The sequence below is a fragment of the Balaenoptera borealis genome (assembly GCF_965194805.1).
Source record: "Balaenoptera borealis genome assembly, chromosome: 8".
Taxonomy (NCBI): domain Eukaryota; kingdom Metazoa; phylum Chordata; class Mammalia; order Artiodactyla; family Balaenopteridae; genus Balaenoptera; species Balaenoptera borealis.
In genome coordinates this window covers 56,813,838-56,837,206 of record NC_138865.1, presented here as the reverse complement: position 1 = coordinate 56,837,206, position 23,369 = coordinate 56,813,838, and the positions used below count along the sequence as shown (strand labels likewise).

Below are 23,369 nucleotides of genomic sequence, written 5' to 3'. Positions count from 1 at the left end.
CTGAAAACACGGCATCAGTCCCTAGAGCAGGTTCCTGCCCTGCGCTACCAAACACCCTTCCCGTCTCACCACCTGTCCTAGCCACATCAGCCAACTTCCCCCAGTCGTAGCTAATTAGCATCTTGCTCTGAGTTTGCCCCGTGTGCCTCACAATTCGTGACAACCTGGAGGAGGACGCACGGGCACAAATCAGAAGTGTGGAGAATTAATGCTCCCAGGGCCACACTGCTCAACCGAGAATGAGAGCAAACGGGTAAACATTTTCCCCTTTTATTTTGGGCGGAGACATATTCATGAGGTACCTCTGAAGGCCCAAGCGAGAATGAGCATCATTAACAGTAGTACTTCAGTAATTCATCTTTGTACTGGTTTCCCCAGGCCCTTCACTCTTACTCTGGGATCTACCCAAACTAAGTACCTTCATGAAAGGCACTGTCTCAGGATCTGTTTGCAGGAGGACCTAGGTTAAGTCAGCTTCCCAAAGATCCTAAGATAACATAGTATCTGACTGTATCAAAATGAAGGAAGAGATAAGTGACATAATTCACAGTAAAAGGAAAAGATAAATGTTTAGGGAAAGAAACTAGGAGAGCACAGGAAGGCTAGATCTTTCCACCCAATAGAATAGACGGCCCATGGAGAAGCTATACTCATCATAAAAATTCTGAAGGGTATAACTTGTAGCCCTTTACTTTTACCACCAGGGCTTCTATTCAACATAGACCCAGACTATACCCCAGAGCTTCTCACACACTCTGGTCATACGCATCACTCTCAGCTAGAAAAAGGGCACGTAGCCCATATTGCCTTCTCAGCTCTTTGAAACATGCTTCCTATCAGATCTGAGAAGCAAGCTCAAGTAAGCAAGCAGAGAAGAACAGTCGGCCCACTGTTTGTGACCTCTTCAACCCAGAAGGCATCATGTCCCACCATATGCCTGACTCTGATCAGCAGAGCCCCTGATTTCAATACTGGTTTCACAAGTATTGTCCTGAAAGGCTTCCAGGAAACAGACCCAAACGCCATCAGATATATCTGCATAGTTTAACAGTGACTGAAAATCCAAGTTGCATAATCCAGGACAGAGCCAAGTGTAACAGTGAAAATGTATCCTTACACGTACTGTTGAGGTTGTCTTACGCCACATTTGCTCTCATGAAGCAAACTCTGCACAAAGCATTCATAGGTGATGGGTCTGAAATCTTTTAGTGGTTACTGATTCACAAAACCACAGAAATACTACATATTCTGCTAACAGCCAGGGGACGCTGCCATGGCATCATAATCACTGTTGAAATGGAGATGTGTGGCACTCCTATGAAGATAAGACAAAAATCTTTAAAGTAATATATCCAAATAGCGGATTTGTCAATTTGGAAATGTTTAACATCAACATAGACCAGTAGAGAAGGAAAAAAGCATCCTAACCGTTTAGGGCAAAATGAAATCACAATTAAGATTTTATGATACACATTCCTAATTGCCCTGTGCATAATCCTAAAAGGACCCTGTTCTAAATCCATTCTCTAAATGAGATTAAGTAGAAACAACAAGCCATCAGCCTCCATTCATAAAAATAAATCAAGAGGGAATTACCTGTGACATTTTTTTCCCTGCAATTCCTTAGTTAAATTATTGGACACCACTGTCAAGTTCTGTTAAAGAATAAAAGAACGCCATGGAGTAGGTAAGCAACCTGAGAGCAAGGTCAATAAAGTGCACAGCTTTGATTTAACTTCCCATAAGCAAAGTTTTCATTTGTAGACATCAAAAAACCAACTTCATGGAGTCTGGGGGGTGGCAAACTAGGAAAGTAGGCAGGGTAAATAAGGGAAAAAAATACCAAGCAAAAGTTCTGAATCAAATACTAAATAATGACACTAACAATATTCTTTTGCACTAGGATTCTGTTTAGCTTTTTTAAAAAGTGTTTCTGTTTTCTACTCTCTAGCTGACAAGAGTACTTTCCATTTCATACAAAAGATAACAAATGTTCCTTGCATGTGTTAGACATGGACTTATATGACTAATAGTTATAAACAAAATTCCTTTGCACATCAAAGAAAAAAAAACTTTGTTTATTCAAGAAATTCCTAATGGCTTCATTTGTAAGTAGAACTTTCTCTTTATTTGAGACCCAGTGGCACAGCAGAGTATAGCTGGAAGACAGCAGGTAGCTCTCATAATGAACTTTGCACAGTTTTGAGAAAATAATATCTAAAGGCAGTTCCTTCTTCTGGGGTCAGTAGATTAGTGGTTCAAAAAGAATGAACTATCCAGGGAACATCCTGAGATTTAAAAAAAAAAAAACCCACACAACTGGAGGGGGAAAGGAGGAACATTCTTGCTAATTAAAATTTCCAGCTCTTATGGTCCTCTATATTCACAAACCCCAGTCAAGAAAGGCCTACAGGATCAGGCCTGTACTAAGAAAAAGTATACCATCATCACATTAATTGTATTATTACTTCATAATTCTAACCAGCCAGGTTTATATAGAAGAGATTAAATAACAAGATAATCTTATAAACAATGCTCATTTCATCAGTGTACCAAATAAGTTTGATTTATATCAGTGACTGTGCTTCTAATTAATTTATGCACTCACATGGTTTAATTTACACAGACACCCACACTAGGGTAGGGACAGCTATTTTTTTTAATGTCTTGAACTTTGTTATGGGTTCATGTTTAGGCTTCCTGATGTTGCTGTTTTAGTTTCCCCACACCTCATTTTTGATGTGACTGTTAAAATACCTTGCATTAAAGTTGAAGCATGCAGAGAGAAAATATTTGATCAAACTCAACACCTATCTCCCTTGCCAACTTTTATATGCTTAATTTTAGTTGGTATAGCTTTACTCAAACTTACAACCAGATCTGCTCATTCCAAAGTTGTGAACTTAACCTCTTCTTACAATATTCCCTTTGAAGCCTTTTGGATATATAAGTTCATCTCATTACAGCATCAATCCTAAACTCCTATATTTGTTTTAATGCATTTTCTAGTGACTTAGAGGGGGGGAAAGGCTGTTAATTTTTAAAAACATATCATTTCTATTAACATGGAGGGCTTGGATACCTTTTGTAAAGTACACTCCAGAATGCTGGTTTACAATAGCAGGTATCGCAGAAATGAGAAAAATCCATAGAGGGAGGAAAATTCAATTCTTTCCAATTCTTTAACCAGAAAGATAAAAACAACATCTCTGAATCTAGACCCACTCACAATAAGCTATCAGTGACATGATGGTAATGCCAGCACTCCATGAAAACCCTTAAAAAATAACAACCTACAGGAATATCCTGGTGTCAGGATTAGTCCAGTTTAGTCATTTTACAACTTCCACGGATGGTTTCAGTGTAGGGATGAATCAGGCAAGCAAACAGGTTTTTACTTGTCTCTGATATAAAACTTTTATTTATGTATTTGGATCAATGTTTATTTGTAGGACCTTAATACAATAACAGATGTCAGCTACATTATCTGTTTTTGATTATAAACTTCTAGAGGGCAGAGACCCTGTCTATTCAGCTCACTTTTTATAGGATGCAAACACAGTACCATCCCAAAAAGGCACTTAAAGATGGTTTTTATAATAACAATGATTTCAAGGGGACTTGGTCTGCTTCCACACTCCATGAAACTCCACTGGCATGTATTGAACATTAAAGAGTAACAACTTTATATTCTTGGGTAACTCCATTCTTCAGATGTCAGAAATGGAGAATTTTTACTAACTATGTAATTTGGGGCAAGCCTTTTAAAATTTCTGGGCCTCAGTTTCCAAATCTATAAGATGGAGACATTACATTATATAACTTCAGATGATTTCCAGGTTTAAATTTTGAAACCACAAGAAAAAAATACTGAGTCCTAAAGAATCTCACACACAAACTGAGGTTCCATTATCCACCCAAGCAAAAGTTTTTTCTTTCTTTTGCGGGTGGAGGTAGAGGGACTATGTGTTCTCAATATAAATTATTTATTATGCCTAACTCCAACAAAATATTCAAACAGAACATCACCAGTTATTCTTGTGAACAAAGAAAATATGTGGATATGTATGTAATGAGATATATGCTGTATGTATATACAAAATCCATATACATGCACACACCCCCAAACACATAATTCTCTCTACTGAAGCCAAGAATTAAAATACTTCCGTGTTTTCTTGTCTTTTCTTTCTCCCTCTATGAAGCATCTATGAAGCTATTATGACGAAGGAACTTACATAAAGTAAAAATAGGATTCTTATGTTAACACTGACCGTTCCCAACACGAACAGCTTAGGTTAAGCTGGTCACCTGAAATCTAGATAATATCCTCTCATAGAAACAGTGGTATTGAGACAGGATGCAAAATGCCCTTCTCAGGCCATTCAACCAACATTTATTTAATCTATAATGTGCCTGAAATATATAATTCAAGACACAGAATTTATGAATTTACTACTACTTAAGCAGACAGTGAGAGTAGTAACAGCAGAAGAATAAAGAAGGTCCCCCAAAGTAGGGGCATCCAGTTCAAACACCATCAAAATAAAAAGGTGTAGCGTGGGGGTGGTGGACTTACGTTCATGAAACTGCTTTTTATCTGTATCTACTAAAACAGCTGCAAGAGAAAACGTCAAGTGACTACTGAGTATATACTATCATTTTCTTTTTTTAAATTTAACTTTTATCTTATAATGGAGTGTAGTTGATTTACAATGTTGTGTTAGTTTCAGGTGTACAGCAAAGTGATTCAGTTATACATACACCTATATCCATTCTTTTTCAGATTCTTTTCCCATATAGGTTATTACAGAATATTGGGTAGAGTTCCCTGTGCTATACAGTAGGTCCCTGTTGATTATCTATTTTATATATAGTAGTGTGTATGTTAATCCCAAACTCCTGATTTATCCCCCGCCCACGTTTCCTCTTTGGTAACCATGAGTTTGTCTTCTATACTATCATTTTCTTATTTGTTTTGAGAAACAAATAAATGTTCTACAGAATGCAGTGATTTCTTCCAAGCAAAGAAAGAAAAACATAGGTATCTTGTTCAAAATTTCCCATGTTCACCTTGCATTCCCTATTCTTGAGGGAAGAATTGTAAAACTTTTTAAAGGTGAGTAACATTTAAATAGTAGAGATGTGTGAAATTTTCAGGAGAAAAATTTATTGTTAATTTTTACCTGCTTAGCCGACAGATGCTAGTACAATTTATACATTTATATAATAACAATAATGCAGTCACATCACTATTTGCAATGTGCTAGGCACAGTGCCCCCCGCACACATCATCTCCTTCAATCCTTCCAACAATGCCAAGAAGATAGATCTGAAGAACTCAAGTCTTCCTACTCTATTACATGAATTAAAATGAAATCCAAAGATCAAAACACACAAGGAACATTATCTTAACTACTGGTTACTCTATTAGACATCAAGAAACACAAGTGTTTTGATTTGAATGTCTTCCTTCTATGTTGAGGAAGAAGGAAGATGGTTACTCAGAACCACAAATTTCTGGCTTTCATTGACAACAATTCCATTCAAGCGTCCAGGTAAAGGGATAATTTAGTGAGTAGTCTGCATTCCTTTTAAAAAAAGGTAATCAAGGTTCATTCACATTCCTTAAAAAAATACACCGATGGTCATATACAAGTTTATGTTAAAATGCAACCTAGGGCTTCCCTGGTGGCACAGTGGTTAAGAATCCGCCTGCCAATGCAAGGGACACGGGTTTGAGCCCTGGCCTGGGAAGATCCCACATACCGCGGAGCTACTAAGCCCGTGCGCCACAGCTACTGAGCCTGCGCTCTGGAGCCCACAAGCCACAACTACTGAGCCCACGTGCCACAACTGCTGAAGCCTGCGCACCTAGAGCCCGTGCTCCGCAACAAGAGAAGCCACGACAATGAGAAGCCCGCGCACCGCAACAAAGAGTAGACCCCGCTCGCCGCAACTAGAGGGAGCCCACGTGCAGCAACGAAGACCAAACACAGCCAAAAATAAAACTGAATAAATAATTTTTTTAAAAAAAGCATATTAATCTTTTAACTAGTAGCAGGAAAACTAACAGTATAAATGAAAACAGAATTGCAGTTCGTTTCTTTGGAGGGTGAAGAATGAGAACAGGTTGTAAAGAGAAAGGATAAAATAAGTGAGAATAAAGGAAAAGAGAAAATGGAAAAGGAAAAGACAAAGGAGTTACACAACAGGGGAGAGAGAAAGGCAATGAGGTAGCAAGGGGATGGATAGGGCAAAGTGAGATAAGACACAGCTAGCGAAATGGCTTTTGTCCAACGCTTGCCAGGGCTCTGGACCATTGCCTCCGCCTGCTAGAGGGATAACTTCTCCGATGGTTTTAAAAAATGCTTCTTGTATCTAAACATCCTCATTTTATTTTTCAGATTCCTGTGTTTATTTTTGAATAAAAGTTCAAATTTGAAGACTCTGCTCATGTATAAAAGGAATGACTTTTATTTTAGAAATGTACTTTGGAACCTACATCATTGCTCAGTTTAGTGCTCAAAACCTCAGGGATGTCCCGACATTCCAACCTGACAGTCTTGCCTTTGTAAAGAAGTGAAGACTGCCTCTTTCCACTGTGCCTGAAAATTACACTTGAAATCAGTCTTCACTGATGATGCAAAGCCTTAAAAATACGTTCATCTGCTGGAGGAGTCATCTATCACCAAAGAGAGTTGTTTTCATTCTGAAGAAAACAACACAGATGTGCCCAAAGTGCTGGAAGCCTCAAAGGGACGTCCAAAGTTGGTCATTAGAGAGACATCGTCCTCCAGCCTGGAGTACGTAGGCGGAGCAACGGCACCCAATACTGACTCAAAGCCAGAATCTATGGAAAGGTACACCATGCATCAATTCAGCCTGGCTTAGCAGACTAAGGACCCCGTCCACCCAACCACCTTGGCCCGAAGGCTTGCTTTTTTATACCCATCCACCTACCCGTCCTCTCTGTGCTCCAATAGACCACTGGTCCTGATTAACTCTCTCAATATCTTAAGAATCCTTTTATATAAAAATTCATGGGGTTTCCCTGGTGGCGCAGTGGTTAAGAATCCGCCTGCCAATGCAGGGGACACAGGTGCGAGCCCTGGTCCAGGAAGATCCCACATGCCGCGGAGCAACTAAGCCCGTGAGCCACAACTACTGAGCCTGCGCTCTAGAGCCCGCGAGCCACAACTACTGAGCTCACGTGCCACAACTCCTGAAGCCTGCGTGCCTAGAGCCTGTGCTCCGTGACAAGAGAAGCCACCGCAATGAGAAGCCCACGCTCTGCAACGAAGAGTAGCCCCCACTCTCGGCAACTAGAGAAAGCCCACGCGCAGCAACAAAGACCCAATGCAGCCAAAAATAAAACAAACAAATAAATAAATTTATTTTAAAAAAAATTCATTAAATGCTGTACCATTCTCAATATACTGATCCTACAAACTGTAACTCTATGAAGTGGTTCAACACTGTGTCATCACCACACAGCAACTTGTTTCATTTACAGTATCTATTTCACTTCTACTCATGAGCTAATATAATTCAATTTTTTTTAACTGCACACAGGCTGCTAGACACATGTGCACGGCAAATGGAATCTGAACTTAGCTTAACAGCCTCATTTATTCCTGATGGTTTAAATTATTTCATCACAATTAATGACACCCCCTCAGCTTCCTGTGCAGCGCGGCCAGATGTTCAGAGACCACAAAGCCACTCTCCTCTTTGACGGCTGGTGACAGGTCGTCCTCTGAAGGATGTTCCCTAGGCACTCGGGCTGGATGGCACCTCCACTGCTTAGCACCTCTCTGCCTCCCAGACTCTAACCATGTAGAGGAAAAGGCAGGAAGGCACGAGAGACCAGCAAATGCGTTAGCGACAGCAAGTCCCTAGACGCGACCTAAATCTGAAGGGACCTGGTGCCACCACAGGAGCTCCTAACCTTGCTGTTTTGTGAAAGCACTCTTCGCCTCCACCTTCCCAGCCACTGGCATCCACTGAGGGCCTGGCCTGGTGTCAGTCCTCGGGCACCATCGAAGGACAACAAAAACATCAGTTTTTCCACAGGGATCCTTGTTGGTCATGGTAATTTTGTGTTGAGGGGTATTGTTTAAACTTACTCCCCCCATCAGGATCACCACCTTGTTTTCTAAGAGTGAACAGTTTCTTCAAGTACGATTATTTTCTCCCCTGTTCAATAGACACTTCCCACAGAAACATGCAACATTTTGGCAACTTGTGGTAAGCAGTTGTGCCCCTTATTCTCTGTTAAGCTTTACTGGGGTATAATCTAATTGACAGACAAAAAGTAACAGACATTCCATGTATACATCTTCATGAGTTTGGTTGACCTCTTTTTCCTAGGCTTAAGTAGGATTTCTTCTTTTCAGGGGCTGTTGGCTTTTTGTTTTTGTTCTTGTTAGGTTTTGTTTGTTGTTGCTTTGTTATTTTTTTTAAAAGAACAGAATGAAAAAGAGACCACATTTTTCCTATTTTGAGTCTCACATGGGCAAAGCCATTTCCTTTCTTAACAGTAAAAAAAAAAAAACAATTTTTCCTCAGAAATTCATAAATAGTAATTATCTTATATTCATCATTTGAGTTTCACACACAAAAAAATAAATTTGTATAATGACAGGTAGCTAAGAGGGTAGCAGAAATAGTAAACACGCTAGCACTTTTACAATAAGAATCCAATACTACACTCTAATTTGGAAAACATTTCCATCAACTAGGGAACATGTGGCAGACATTTTATGGATTATTTTTTAAATGTTAAAAAAAATAAAAATGCTGATCTTATTCAGGGAGTAAGGGGCCTTTTCGTTTGCCAAAAAGTTTAATAGAAAAACTGAAAGGCCACCTGTGTCAGCCCACCCTATAGTATGAACATAAGCTATAAGAGTACTTTGGAAAATATTTGTAAACTAAGATGAGAAAAAAAAATCAGTATCAATACAGATTCCAAGCAGATGCAAAAGGCTTCCGTGCATGTTAATGATTATGTGTGTGGCCTACACAGGCTAATTTCAGATACCTTCAAAACTCACTATACATTCTCTTTTATAAGCTATTTGGGATTAAAACTAGGACCTTATCCATAACAACTTTGACAATGGACACAAATACAAGGTAAGCTAATCAAGCCAAACAAGTTGAATTTTCTCCCTCATGGATGGCTTTTTAGGTCTTAAATGACTACTGAATTTTACCAGACATGCTACACTTAGTATTTTGACAGTTGTTTATTAAAACTAGTTTCCTAGGAAGTCCATAGAAACCACCAGTCTAGTTTTTATCAGAATTGAGACGATCAGAGAGAAGTTGTGATGATGGTATACTTGCAGCAAGCAGACAACAATAGGAAACTCTTAGCATTCCCAGAGTTGCATCAAATTTTCCATGGACCAAAACTAAAATGAAATCGTTCAATTACTGAGAGGTAGATAAGTAAAATAAACAACTAATTTCATACAGTGAAGTTGGGAGAAAGTCATATGGACCTCATTGTGTTGTCTCCAAACACATTTTATCGGAGGGGAAAAAGGAGCTGAATAAACTTTAAACTCTCATGTAGGGATGTATTGCTTGTGTGTCCCTGGCAGATGTGGAAAGGAGATGAAATGGGCAAGGGAGAATCAAATATCCCATCGCTGCAGGTTTGCTGAGGGAAAGAGCACTGCAAAGATCTCACATCTGGCAATCATTTGTCAATAGCTGGAAAGAGAACGGCAGGAAACTTTCTGGCTCTTGGAGAAGATGAAAAGACAAAAACCATGTGTCACACACACACCCACACTCTCTCTCTCTTTGCAATGGTACAATGACTACTACACTTATTCTCCACCCCTCCTTTCCCCTCTAAATTTAATGATCTTCAGATATACTCGACTCCATGGTCAAAAACATGCAGTCACTTGACTTGTTAAAGCTGCAGTGTATGTACATTTTTCAAATAAACCCCAGGGCTGATGTTAGAAAATCAAAATCAGTCAAGCATAGACCGCCTGGTACTTTGGGCAGGAATCCTTGTGGTTTAGTCAATAAACAGAATCTGAATGAAAGACACCACAGTAACTAGACAGTAACGTTTTGAACAGTTCTTAACCTTAAGGGGGGCTCAGGCAGGCGGGTGCGCTAGTGACTATGGACACGGTTACCAGTCCCCTTAGACGGCTCCCTCTCCCTGTGACAGGACTGTGCGTGGCACAAGGTCATCTGCTCTTCCTAACACACACACTCAATAAAAAAGTAAACTTGTATTTGAGAGATGCTGGGAATAAATTTGGGGAGGGAACAGCTTGTTGCTGTTGTTGTTTAAAATATTACATCTATTTAACAGGGTGGGAAGGGGGAAACCTCAGCTTCCGGGTGTCCGTATGGATGAAAACAATATAGAAAATTGGTTAGCTTCATTATGAGTTCACAAAAATGACCAGCTTTGCCCCATCAGGTTTACCATGTAATAAAAAGTTTTCAAGACAACCCACACAAAATTAATTAACTTCTCCCAAATCACAGGAATGTAAACCTGTTCGTGGTGATCGACAGACTTCAATGGGCAGCTCTGCTTTGTCCTTATGCTGCCATTAACTAGCAGCCGCCGCCGTCCCTGTGATTCTGTAAGTGAATGCTGCAGGTTGTTTAATAACCTGGCAAATTCACAGTAGCTTGTCAAATTATTACAGGAACAGTGCCATCACTAAACAAGCCTGATCACGGTTAATTACAATGTAGACTAGACAGCAGCCACGATTGTTCATTAATTACAGGAAGCACCTCATTTAAATTTTATGGAAATTTACATTTGCACCCCAGTATGTCTGGGGAAAAAAAAAGTGATCCTTCATGCCTTCATAGAAGAAAGGAGTCTGTGGTTTATGAAACATCACAGTAAATTGTGTCTAATCGGGTACTGAAATATTGGTTCATTATTTACTCTAATTTTCTAAGCACTTTAGTGGTGAAAAATACCAAGTCAAACCCCACATCTTGAATTCCCAACCAGGAAAGGAACTGTGCTGGGCTAACTGTAACAACACACGATGAGGCACAGTGAGACTAAAACAGTCAATTTTATGATTAAAAATAAAATATTTGGGACTTGCCTGGTGGTGCAGTGGTTGACAATCCGCCTGCCAATGCAGGGGACACAGGTTCGAGCCCCAGTGTGGGAAGATCCCACATGCCGCGGAGCAACTAAGCCCGTGAGCCACAACCACTGAAGCCTGCGCTCTAGAGCCTGAGAGCCACAACTACTGAAACTCGTGTGCCACAGCTACTGAAGCCCACGCTCCGCAACAAAAGAAGCCACCGTTACGAGAAGCCCATGCACCGCAACGAAGAGTAGCCCTGGCTCACCGCAACTAGAGAAAGCCCACGCGCAGCAACAAAGACCCAATGCAGCCAAAAATAAATAAATAAGTTTATTAAAATAAATAAAACAAAATAAAATGAAATATTTAACAGCAATTAAGGAGGTCTACACTAGAATAACAATTTCCCATAAAATAATTATATAAGAGGACGATTTTGGGAGCCTATGCATCAGTTAACCTCCAGAGCTAAAGAAAGTACACAGTTTCATATGTACTTCAAAAGCCACTGAAGAAAATCAAGAAAGTTAAGACAGTAAATCAAAGTCTGGATTTCCAGCTACTTTTCTAAATCAGGTATATTAACACAAAAAAGACAGCAGATGCCCTTGCAAAAGTCAAGTCATGCTCAGACTTCCACAATGACAGTCATTCAAAACCAAGGATACATTCATGAAAGAGTGTCAGGGATCTTGGAATTATTAAATGATAAAGTTGCTAAGTCATCTGAAATTTTAAGGATTAAAAGGAAAGGGTTAAAAGAAAGAAGGTAAGAAGAGGAAGGGGCTCCATCAGTCCTGAGAATTCATGTCAGGTACAAATACAAAGGTAAACCAGATATGGATACTGTGTGTCTAAATGAAAATCCTTCACAGGAAAGGATATAAACAAGCCAGAGCTCCTAAATCGAGGTGTACAAGAGATTATTCTCAGAATCAAGAGGCCAAACATAAAATTCTCTCGTGGTTATAATGCCTGGCCCTGGGGGAAAGTCTGAGATCCAAGAAGGAAAAGTAAACGACGCTGGCAAGTCCTATGATGAGTTCCCCGGAGTGCAGAGTTGGACTAAAAAATAAGAAATGGCTCACTTGATAGGAAAAAAAAAAAAAAAGACCAGAATGCACATGCCATGGCAAGAATGAAAGGACTCTAAGCTACTCCTGGAACTGTTAGCTGGTGAAGAATATATTAAGTGTCAAGTTTATTATGACAGACATAATATGAATATGTACCAGGTATTATTAAAATGTATGGAAGCCATAATTAGAAAAGAGGAGAAAAGAGAGAAAGAAATGGTTCAAGTGGGTCCCAGTTAATGCACCAATGCTTCGTAGTTGACTATCTTTTCACATATTCAGCTTTTCCACTCAGTCCACCAAAATGCTGTTGCAATATGAGGAATCCAATAAAATGAGCCCTTTCTTTTCTTTGCCCAGTAACTTGGGTCTTCCTTGCAAGGCCCTCGCTGAACTGTCAACTCCACAATCTGTTTAGCTACCTACAACCACGGTTTCACTTCAACATGTAAATATACATTTTCTCCCTTGGTATGTCGAAGTAAAGTGCTCCATTGGTCTCTTTCAGTTTTATTTCATGCACCCACATCTGCAAAACCCATCGCTCTCTGCTCCATAACTCAAGGTTCAAAAACAGATTATCCAACAACCACCCATGACAGACCATTCCAGGTGACGTGTTTGAAGAACATCACTCGTCCAACCCGAAGGGGTCAAGGATCAGACTACTCTTCACGAAAAGTCTTCCATCACTCTGCATATATGTGTCACACACAAGCTGTGTGCTTTCTAAAACTGGGAAACGCATGATCATGTCTCATACGTGCCACACCTGCTTTTCTGTTGTATCATAGCCATATGTCGCCCAGACAGTACCAGCTTGTGGCACTGCTGAGCTCAGGTGGTCTTCCCTAGGCCAAGAGCAGGTGCGCAAGAGATGGTGTCCCCTTCAGAGTATCATAAAAACTGAAACCTCCTCTGACCACCACTTCCGCCATCACGCCCACTGTGAAGTCAATTTTTTAAACTATTCTCTTTTCTCATTTGGGGGGTCTAAATCAGTAAAAAAAAAAAAAAAAAGTTTTTTAACACTGAGCTCACTATGCTCATCCCCTAAGTCTTAAAATTTAGAAAATGATGCCAAATAGAGGCCCTAAAAAATAGTATGCAAGGGGGTGCCATCCACATTGAAACTTCAGCCTGCATCTTTGCATTACTGGCACACACATTCCATAACAATTAACAGGTACCTGGAAGTGGAGATAGGCCTTTGGCCAGGATGTCATATTTATATTTTTAATCTGCAATACACCACACCGTTTCTAATTTCTCAAGACCACACAACGAATTCCAAGTCAATACTTTCATGAAAAATGTGCTTTGTAAATAAACTTAATATTACACCAGAGGACCTATCTCCCAATCCATGAAGAAGGAAGCTACTTATCATTAAGTCCTATTTTTCTAATACAGCGCCCAGCTGAACGGCTTCTGTTCTCCTGAGCTGGGAGACCACAATGCAGGAGACATGACTAGCTCCCCAGGTGTCCCCAGAGCCTAGCATCATTCTTAGTACTTGATAATGATGATTTGAAAAGATGAGAGCTAAGATGTCCTGAGTGCCTGTTACGTGCCAGGTCCTGTGCTAACTGTTAGGTATGTGTTAGAACATTTAATCCTCACAGTCACCTAGTGTGGGAAATCTCCATTTCATAGATGAGAAAGCTAAAGCCCAGTTAGGTTGAGTGACTTGCCAAAGATCTCACAGCAACTGTGTCAACCTAGGTAGCCAGCCTTCAGAAACCACGTTCTTCTTCACTGCAGTACATACCAAGTCTTGATTTCTTGAATGAGTAAATGAACGATCTCTAGTTACATACAACTTAACCTGAAAAGGACTTTTTGCTGCACAGATGCTACACTGGGCCCTCTGTTATACCTGTCTCAGCAGTTGCCTGTCTCCTGATGGCATCTGATGTATCTGCACGGCCTTCAGAGACCACTGTTACTGTCACACCACCCCCAACTGATAAAACAGTAAGACTCCAACCTGGACTTCCAGCCTCTGGTCTGGCTCCTCCAGGTTTGGGCAGAAGTCTGCACCCAGCACTCTGCCAGCACATGCCACTGGAACCTGGGGGAATACGGCCAAGTTAGATGCTGGCTGTGGAGGCTGCTGAAAACTGCACACAAACACACGTGACCCAGGCAGAAGCAGGGACATCCCAACGGCAGTTCTGAAACAGAACGGCTTCCATCACGGCTTCACAGGTTTTTGACACTCAGTAGGTCAAATATATTGTAAATATCACACAGCCAAGTTTATTAACTACCAAAAGGTAAATTCTAAAAAGAAAAAATCCACATAAATTTTATTGCCCCTTGTATCCACAGCATGTAGCACAAAGCAGGCACTTAATATCCGAGGACTGTAGAAAGAGGAGAGAAGAAGGAAAGTCAAAAGGAAGGAAGGGAGGAAATGAGGGAAGGGAAAAAGAAACAGAATCTCTGCTTGAAATTGGTGACTTTTTTTCTCTTCTCATTTTCTTAAGTGGGAATTAAGAAAACTGCATTCTATAATGCCTAAAGTTCCTTTGCACACTTAAAATACCAGTTCAAATTTTTTTTTCTATTCCTGGCATGGGCTAGTATTTATTTATCAACATGTATTATTTACTTACTGTATTTAAGCTACATTTAAGAGGCTCATTTTACGTCTGCTCTAATACTAAAAATAACAAAAAAGCTATGATTTAGTAAATGTTTCTCTGTATCTAGAATCCTACAATGAAAGCCGCTAAGATTCCCTTTCAAAACTAAGCTACCTATTACAATTAGTTATTCTCATCCTGAAATATTACCTACTTATTAGTCACATGCTTACTTCATCTTAAAATTTTTAAGATAAAGAGAATTTAGATTCCATTGAAACCTGTTTTCTGCTTTTTAAATTCTTCTCTAAATCTCTACTCAGTATTTCCAAACACATACTACCTTCATTAATCATACAACTATCTATGTGTATCAGAATCTCAATCCATCAATCAGCTTCATCTCACCTGTATCTTCTTTCCCTCTCAAAGCCCTCCTTTGGTATTTTGTTTTATTTATTTTTTTAACTCCAACTGGGATCATCTGTGCCAATCAATTTTCTTTGTTCAGAGATCAGTTTTCAGCCAAGCATGCTGTCTTAGAAGGTATTTCCTTCTTTCTTTTGACCCACAAATCTGTTCACTTCTCCAGATTTAAACAATTTTCAATAAACTCCACTTTGCAAGTTTACTAGTGAATATAACATATATATTTTTTAAAAAGTCAACTCTTCTAACATTTTTAGGTCCAACTTTCCTATTCTTTTCAAGTGTCTTATTTTTTCTTCCTGCCTATTTCCATAAAGTGACATCAACAGAATATCAGCTGTCTTTGAAATTAACCACTCTTTACCCACAAATTTCTTCATTTGGAGCCTGAGAAGGAAAGGAAAAGGAGGTTGCATCTACTGAGCGCTTGCATTGTGCCAGTCACCATGTGGGTACCTTACATCGAGATTAACCCTTTTTTTCCTTTCAACCATCTTATGGGATATGAGCATCTCCATTTCACAAGAGAGGGGGAGCTTTAGAGTAGTTAAATAACTAGCTCAGGGGCACATGCTAGAAAATTACAAAGCCCAAACTTAAGAAATGAGAAAGAGCGAGAACATTTTTCAAAGAAGTTAATGAAAAACATGTAATAGTTGCTTTTAGTAGCATCCATTCTAGAGGCATTTGTTGATGTTTCGTATGAAAGAAATTACGAAGAAGACAATTAAAGGAAATGAACAAAGTGTCACAAGAAATCAAGACCTACTACTCACTCTTTGGTCTGGGACAACATCGCCAAGGTTAAAGGGGATTTTTCCTCTAACTTGAGAAATGAGAAAGAAACGGGTCATGGAGAGGAATAGAGACACTGCATCTGTCTTGTGTCACCCACAGAACAATGCTGATCCCACCCCACACTGACACGTGGTGAGGGCACCAATGAGTTGTGCGACAGTAATTCTCCCTAGGGTGCAAGAGAAGAATTGGGAGGAAATTACTTAGAATATTCCATATCAAAACAAACCCCCCCCAAAGTTTCCTATAAAACCTTAATAAACGTGACTACTTAACTGATTACAGCAGATAAGCCAGAATGCATATGTTGCAAATTAAGTGTAAATAATACTTTATTTCATGTACACAAAACAATTGCCACTTACCTTAATATTAGTTGACCATGTCACAAAGACAAAGTTTCTAGTTCCTTTTTACCCTCACAGAAGGCATTTCATAAACACTCTCAAGAGGAATGGAGAAAGTTAAACAACTACAATTACACTCAATTACAACCTCAAACACTTAGAAATACACAGTTGCTGAGAGAAAACAAAAAGGTCTGTGAGTAAGTTGGAAGGAAACTGTGCCAGGCTACTGGAATGTTTCAGCTATCCAAATCACAAAAAGGAACTAGGAGGAAAGCAAAGAGTGCTCTCCATCTTAGAATCCTAGGATTTCTGAGCAGAAAAGAAAATCCTTCTGATCTGTGAAAACGGACTTCCTTAAAGATGAGAAAATTGAGATTTGAACCAAAATCCACATGGTTTCACTCATGAGTTCACCATCTAACAATACTCCCCCTACCTCACCCACCACAATTAGAGTCATCAATTATCAGACAGAGAAAAAGTATAAGGGAAAGGCAAGCTATATCTGTTTCCAGTTCATCAAAATGTCCCAAGGAAAATACACAGGATATAAAAGCTTGATAACCTTAATTAGGTATAATTCAGCACACATAGACAATTAGGCCTTTTGATTCAGAAGCCTTAGCAGTCAGCCAACTACCAATAAGCAATCAAAAAATGCCTGACAGAAACAGCAGACCTAAAAAATTTTTTTGGCCATGCCCCACGGCATGCGGGATCTTAGTTCCCCAACCAGAGATCGAACCTGTGCCCCCTGAAGTGGAAGTGCAGAGTCCTAAACACTGGACAGCCAGGGAATTCCCTTTAACTCATTATTACTCCATTTTAAATTAAGATACTAAAATAGGATGTGTACCTTCTGTTTTCAATGGAATTGAAAATTCAAACTGATTTGGAGAATTCCAATTTTATCCTCTTGTCTTCATGCTAGTGTTTAGTGTGCATTTCAACATCATACTTTAAAACAAAGTTCTACCGTGATTTTCATAAAATGTTCACAGTGATTTTGATCTCTGAAACGTAGTAGGACTAAGGGGACATTTTATTTTTTTATTCTTTGTTGCATCTTTGTATACTTTACTCTTAAAGTAATAAAAACATTTAATTTAAAAACAAAGAAAAAAACTAAACTGATCAGCTAGTATTTCTAAACAGTAGGCTGCAGGTTTCATTATGGGATGGTAATTGTCTAGAACTCATCTAAATTTCATTCGGCTGGTGCTATAACAGGAAGTAAGAGGCCTTGAAAGGGACCCTCTAGAATCCCCAGGGAAGCTGGAGCTGAGTGCATATCTACTCTCCTGTAGAGACCTCAAAGGAATCACGGTGTGCGAGAGAGCTATTTACAACTTACTTTGTGTATAATCAGCAGAAACAAAAGATATGACAACAAGCATAAAGGCCTCTCTCTCTCTCTCTCCTCTCAGGAGAATTCAACAAGGGAGGGCCAGTGGGCATTCACTTCAGTGTCAAAAGGGCTTCCAGAAAACATATTTTCTGTGGGGCAGGGAGGAAATATGGCAGGCTTCCTACACACACACGCGCACACACACACACACACGTACACACACACGTTCTTTGTTTACTGAGATCATACATAAAGACTGTTAGGGACCAGATTTCTGAAAAGAAGACATAAAAACCTCCACATTGTAAACGGGAGCTACCGTTCAAAATACTTGAAGAAGGTGGGTGTAAGGAAAGCAACAAATTAAGAAAGAAAGGGGCAGAAGTGATAACTTGGGAAAAGAAACGGGTTACCAAGAAAAGGTCTTATAGAATCTGGGGTGCTTCTTGCAAAGCCAGGGCCCATTCGAACTTTAATTTTATTTTTAAACATTAAACATTCAGGCAGGCATTTGCCTGATAAGCACTATAAAAAGTCAGAGCCTAAATAAATTAACTAACTTCCATGCCATCTCAACTCTTTGGTGAAGCTGGCTGTAAGCCCAGAGCAGTTCTGAAGTGTATGTGTTTTGGTGGCTTCCGTCTAGCAGTGAAGGTATGAGGGAAAAGATCTGAACCCAAGGAGAACTTAGAAAAGAATGGAGACAGAGAACTGGCTTTAAAAAATAGAGAGAGGGAGAGAGATAACCCCAAAAAAGTCCCATGAGAGGACTCAGGGACATGGCTGGGTACAAGCTCTGTTACACTCTAAGCCAGAGAAAAGCAATAACAGCCTCATGTCAGTGGTTAGATGATACCAAGCAACAAGAGGAAATACTCAGATAATGCAAAGAATTCAGGAAGACCATTCAGTGAAATGGATTTGAAAATAAGCGAGCCAGGAGCACTTGTGACAAAGAGCAGATAAAGAAATAAATTAACTACCCAACACTGTAAAGACAGGGATGTATGTTAAATGCAGTGCAGCAAACAAGTGAGAGGAATAAATAGAAAAATAAGGTGAGCTAAGTTGCTGGAGGTGCAGATAACGTCTATCTTCATTTTTCAGGTGACGATTGAACTAAAGACAACATTCCAGGCCTAAGCCTTCCCAACCATGGAGCCCCAGGCCTTAGCTGCAGAAGGGCCACATATACAGAACCTAAAGCTTAAGAATGAAAAACACCACTTCATGATCAGAAAGGAACTGCTGAGTCAAAACAGTATTTATGCAGCTGCCAATACAGAATGGCCAGAAATATGCTGGTTCTTACAGAGGCCTTAGATGAGGCAGGGTGTTGGAAGGTGAGAAGGATGAACAAGATGTTACAGGAGAAGAACTGAATAGGACGGTGGACAGTCCCCTCTGAGCCATCCCAGAACAATGAACTACAGGAGCAGGATGAGAGACGAGAGAACAGAAGAGGGTTAAGGATGGGATTCTGCCACTCAACAGGCTGACAGACACAGAAGACTACTGGGTGGGGGTGGGTTGCAAAGCATCCTCACAGGAGCCAGGAACTAAGTGAGGTTCAGTCTCTTTCTGCCTCGGGGGCTGGTCCTCTTGGGGGAGCTAGGGCCCTGGCTCTGGGACGGGAGCAACCACTGCAGGTACGATTACAGGAGATTTTCAAAGCCACAAACAACAACAAAAATACCTTGTTTTCATACTGTGAAAGGCAAGATAAAAGATAAAAATCTCTCTTCCCTGGTGACAGACACCCTGAGGAGCCTGATGGACCATGAATAATCAGAATCTTTCTTACAGAGCCTCAAAGGGCTTTACACAAAATATTTATTAATTCCCCTATCAGACGAGTAAGGGGTGGGGAAGAAATTTCCACCGCACTCTTTTTATTTTTAAATAAGAAAACTGAGGCCTATCACTATGGTCTCCCCTCCACATTTGATAAGTTGGACAGAACTGAAATGAAGATGTAGTCCTCTGAACTACCATGCTAGAGTTTTACTAGAAAAGTCTCCTACCATTTGATAGAGTTCACCTATTTCTCCACTTCTTGTTTTATGTGGGTTTTAGCCCTGAAGAAAATGAGGATGAAGTTATTTGCACCTATGCCATGGATGAACTTTATACCCAAGAAAGAAAAGTGCAAAATGAGATTATTTTCAGCTGGTTTACAATCGTTCTTGTCATTCAGTACATTGGAAATTGAACACCCCAGGTTGTTGCTTATGGGCATAAACATCGCCAAGTCTGATAACTGACATTAAGTGAAATTTCAAATATATGTATGTATATATATGCCCAGATAAACTTTCTTTCTGCCCTCAAGTCTCACCTCCAACTATCCTAAAGGCAGGTAATATGCAATGAGCACTGGCTTTGGAGTGAAACCTCTGTTTTAACCCCAGCTGCAGTACCTTGTGAAGTTGGTCAGTTAATTACCAATTCAGAGCTTTATTTGTTGCATCTGTAAAATGGGAGTAATTATATTTACTGTGTAGGGTTGGCAAGGTTGAAGGAGATGACACAGGTAAAACACCTAACTAAGCAGGCTGTAGGTACACAGCATAGGTAATGATACTTCCCCAGATATCTCCCTCTGCCCCCCAGCACACCATTCTCATCAGGGCTGAGAAGTTTGAGACAGTGAGGGGAGGAATTTGGGGGTGGGTGGGGTGGAAGCAAACTCAAGTGTCAAAGGAATAATATAAGCAATTAGGGAAACTGAAAATTATACCTATTCAATTGGTCTCAATTAGGGGCCAGCTCCATCAACTTGTAGACGGCTTCCTAGAACACTGTGTTGACGAAGACTATGAAGATGTGTCTGGGCTCTGAGAGAATGACCACAAAAGTCTTCTCTGGGGGAAGTAGTAAGAAGAGATACATTTCACTCCCTGCCACTCCTGCCCCAGCCAAGCCTTTCCCAATGAAAACATAGGCAATTTTCTGAGTTCTCTTTCATGCTAGTGGCTTGACCTATGAATTAAAAGTAAGGAGTTTCCAATACACACGACTATACATAAAATAGATAAACAACAACGACCCTCTGTATAGCAAATGGAACTATGTTCAATATCTTGTAATAATCTATAATGGAAAGAATGCGAAAATCAATGTGTGTGTGTGTGCGTGTGTGTGTGTGTGTGTGTGTGTGTGTGTGTATAACTGAATCACTCTGCTGTACACCTGAAACACTGTAAATTAACTACAATAAAAAATAAATAAATATAAGATGAAAAAGTAAGGAGTTTCCAGGGAGCTCGTGAATAAAGTCTGAAGAAGCCCTACCCTTTTGGAAAAAATAACCCAAAACTAGACAGCAAACTGATAGACAACCAACAGTCTAGGTCAGTGGTTCAAGGTGTATTCTCAGCCCAGGAACATTATTAGCATCACCTGGGAACTCGCTTGAACTACATTTGCAGCCCCACCTGAGACCTACCTGTGACAGACCCCCTGTGGGGTAGAGCCCAGCCAGGTGTTTTTACAAGCCCTCCAGGTGATGCTGATAAGCATGAAAGTTTGAGAACCACTGGCCTAAATAAACTTGAAAATCAAAAAAGAACTGGGAAGGCAAAAGTTTTCTAGATGATAACTTAGTTTTAGAAGAGATATGTCTTGGGGGGGGGGGGGAACAAGGGAAGAAGGAAGAACAAAGAAGCAAAAACATCAGGGCATAAGATCCAGGATCTCCCAGAATCTCACTCTGTGAAGAAGAGTCGGCACGTCAGGAAAAAGCCCAAGTGAGCAAGCCACCTTAGGAGCAGTGGTATGGGCAACTCCACAGGTACTGCAAAAATGAGAAGGAAATAATTTGGGGACAGACATTAGCTTTAGCATTCAAACTAAAAAGCACTTTAAAAGGACCCATGTCACCTTGAACTCAGCCACTGGGTTTGCTCCACTCAGCTGGTCTCCCTGATTCTTCACAGAGATCAAGAATGAGGATGAATTTGGGACTTCCCTGGTGGTCCAGCAGTTAAGATTCCACGCTCCCAATAAAGGGGGCCTGGGTTTGATCCCTGATCAGGGAACTAGATCCCACATGCCACAACTTAAAAAAAAAAAAAAAAAAAGGTCCCGCAAGCTGCAAACGAAGATCCCGAGTGCTGCAACTAAAAAGACCTGTGCTGCCAAATTAATTAATTAATTTTTTTTTTTTTTTTAAAGAATGAGGATGAATTTAAACTATCTCTAATGAGGGGAAAGAGACAAATTTCAAGCCATGATCACCAAGAATTTTTTTTTGAGGGGGCGGCATTTTTTAGAAAGGAGTTCACTTTGGAAGAAAACAAGTGCATTTCACTTGATCTTACTTCATCAAAGGCACAAAATGGGACAAATCAATGGGGTTGTTTTTCCCACCCTACATTTCACAACACTGAAAAGGAATGAAAAAGGCATACGTGAGAAAGCAGAAAAGGGAGTTTGAGGAATGAAACATGGTAGAGGAATGTGTCACACTCCAGACAGTGAGAGAACAAATACTACCCTCCCAAAATTCAACATCCCATGTTACCTCTTGAACCACCTACATTAAACCTATTATGGGAAAATAAAAAGTTTAAGTTGCCATACAAGGAGCAGTTAAACTAGATGGAACGCACGGCGGTTGTCTAGAGAAGCAGATTCCTCTGGACTAGCCTCTTGCCCCATTTGACGTGGGTTAGACTTATTATGAAGAGTGAGACTGAAGGCAGGCCACAAATGGTACCAACAGACCAGTGGAATTCCGGGGTACTGTAACCAGGAGAGCTGGCAGGGAGCCATCACCACATCCAAAGCGCACAGTGCAGCATGCCCAAGATCAATGAAGCAACATGCTTCTCTCTGCATGCAAAGCTTGAACGTAGGTAATGATAAGAGAAGAAAGGAAATGAGAAGGCTGATTCACCCCTACTGTTCCCTACAATAAAAACTTTCCCAACTCAAACATAAGTCATACTGTGCATTGCACAATCGCCCCTCCAAACTTGCTGAGGACCCCAGACTAAAAAGAGAAAATGCACAAAAGCACATGAGGTTGATTTCTTTGGAAGACCCACCCTCACCCTACCCACCCCACCCGCTTCCCAACCCTAGATCAACTGGGGTGAGATCTAGGGAAGGTGAAAAGCTGTACACAGTATTCTGTACCAGACAGGTAACAAGTGAACCTAAACCTCTCCCACCAATGGCATCTCTCTGTTACTGAGGGTCTCAGGAAGTAGTGAGAAGATAAAGTAAAAGGGACTTCTTTATACTGTCCTTGGGGATCTTACAATGTATTTCTTCAAACTGAACATACTTTACTCCTGAAATCTAGGGGCTTTAGAATCTAAAAGAGGCTTAGTAGACAATAGAACACTTTATATATGATAAAACACATGGTTTTCCATTTTGTGTGTTTTTGATATTAGTAGTCTCAAATAAAGATAGAGATATTTATGTCAATGACTTATCATGATAAGAAATGCTATAAAATACCATTTTCTCTCTACATGCTTTCCTTTTAGATGTGATGCTCTTCCCTGGTTTCATCTGCCACCCGTATGAGAACAATGCTCCCCAATCCCTATTCCTTACCTCTCATGTGAGTTCTAGCCCTGCACTTTCAAGCTCCCACTAGAAATTTCCAAGTATCCAGTTAACACCTCGAGCTAAACAAGCAAAGCATATGGGTTCAC

At 40.2% G+C, this 23,369-nt stretch overlaps 1 protein-coding gene across 24 annotated transcripts in view; it reads right to left on the bottom strand.

The window, feature by feature from the left end:
* Window positions 1-23,369, bottom strand: part of BNC2 (basonuclin zinc finger protein 2) — a 429,325-nt gene that overhangs the window by 238,069 nt on the left and 167,887 nt on the right. For 13 of the 24 annotated variants that reach the window (XM_082401639.1, XM_082401628.1, XM_082401641.1 and 10 more), the window contains one exon: window positions 14,172-14,255. The exons of 8 other annotated variants lie outside the window; for them this stretch is intronic. In XM_082401639.1, the coding sequence (XP_082257765.1) occupies window positions 14,172-14,255 (84 nt within the window). 3 more of the 24 variants (XM_082401619.1, XM_082401621.1, XM_082401620.1) reach the window with 3 other exon arrangements.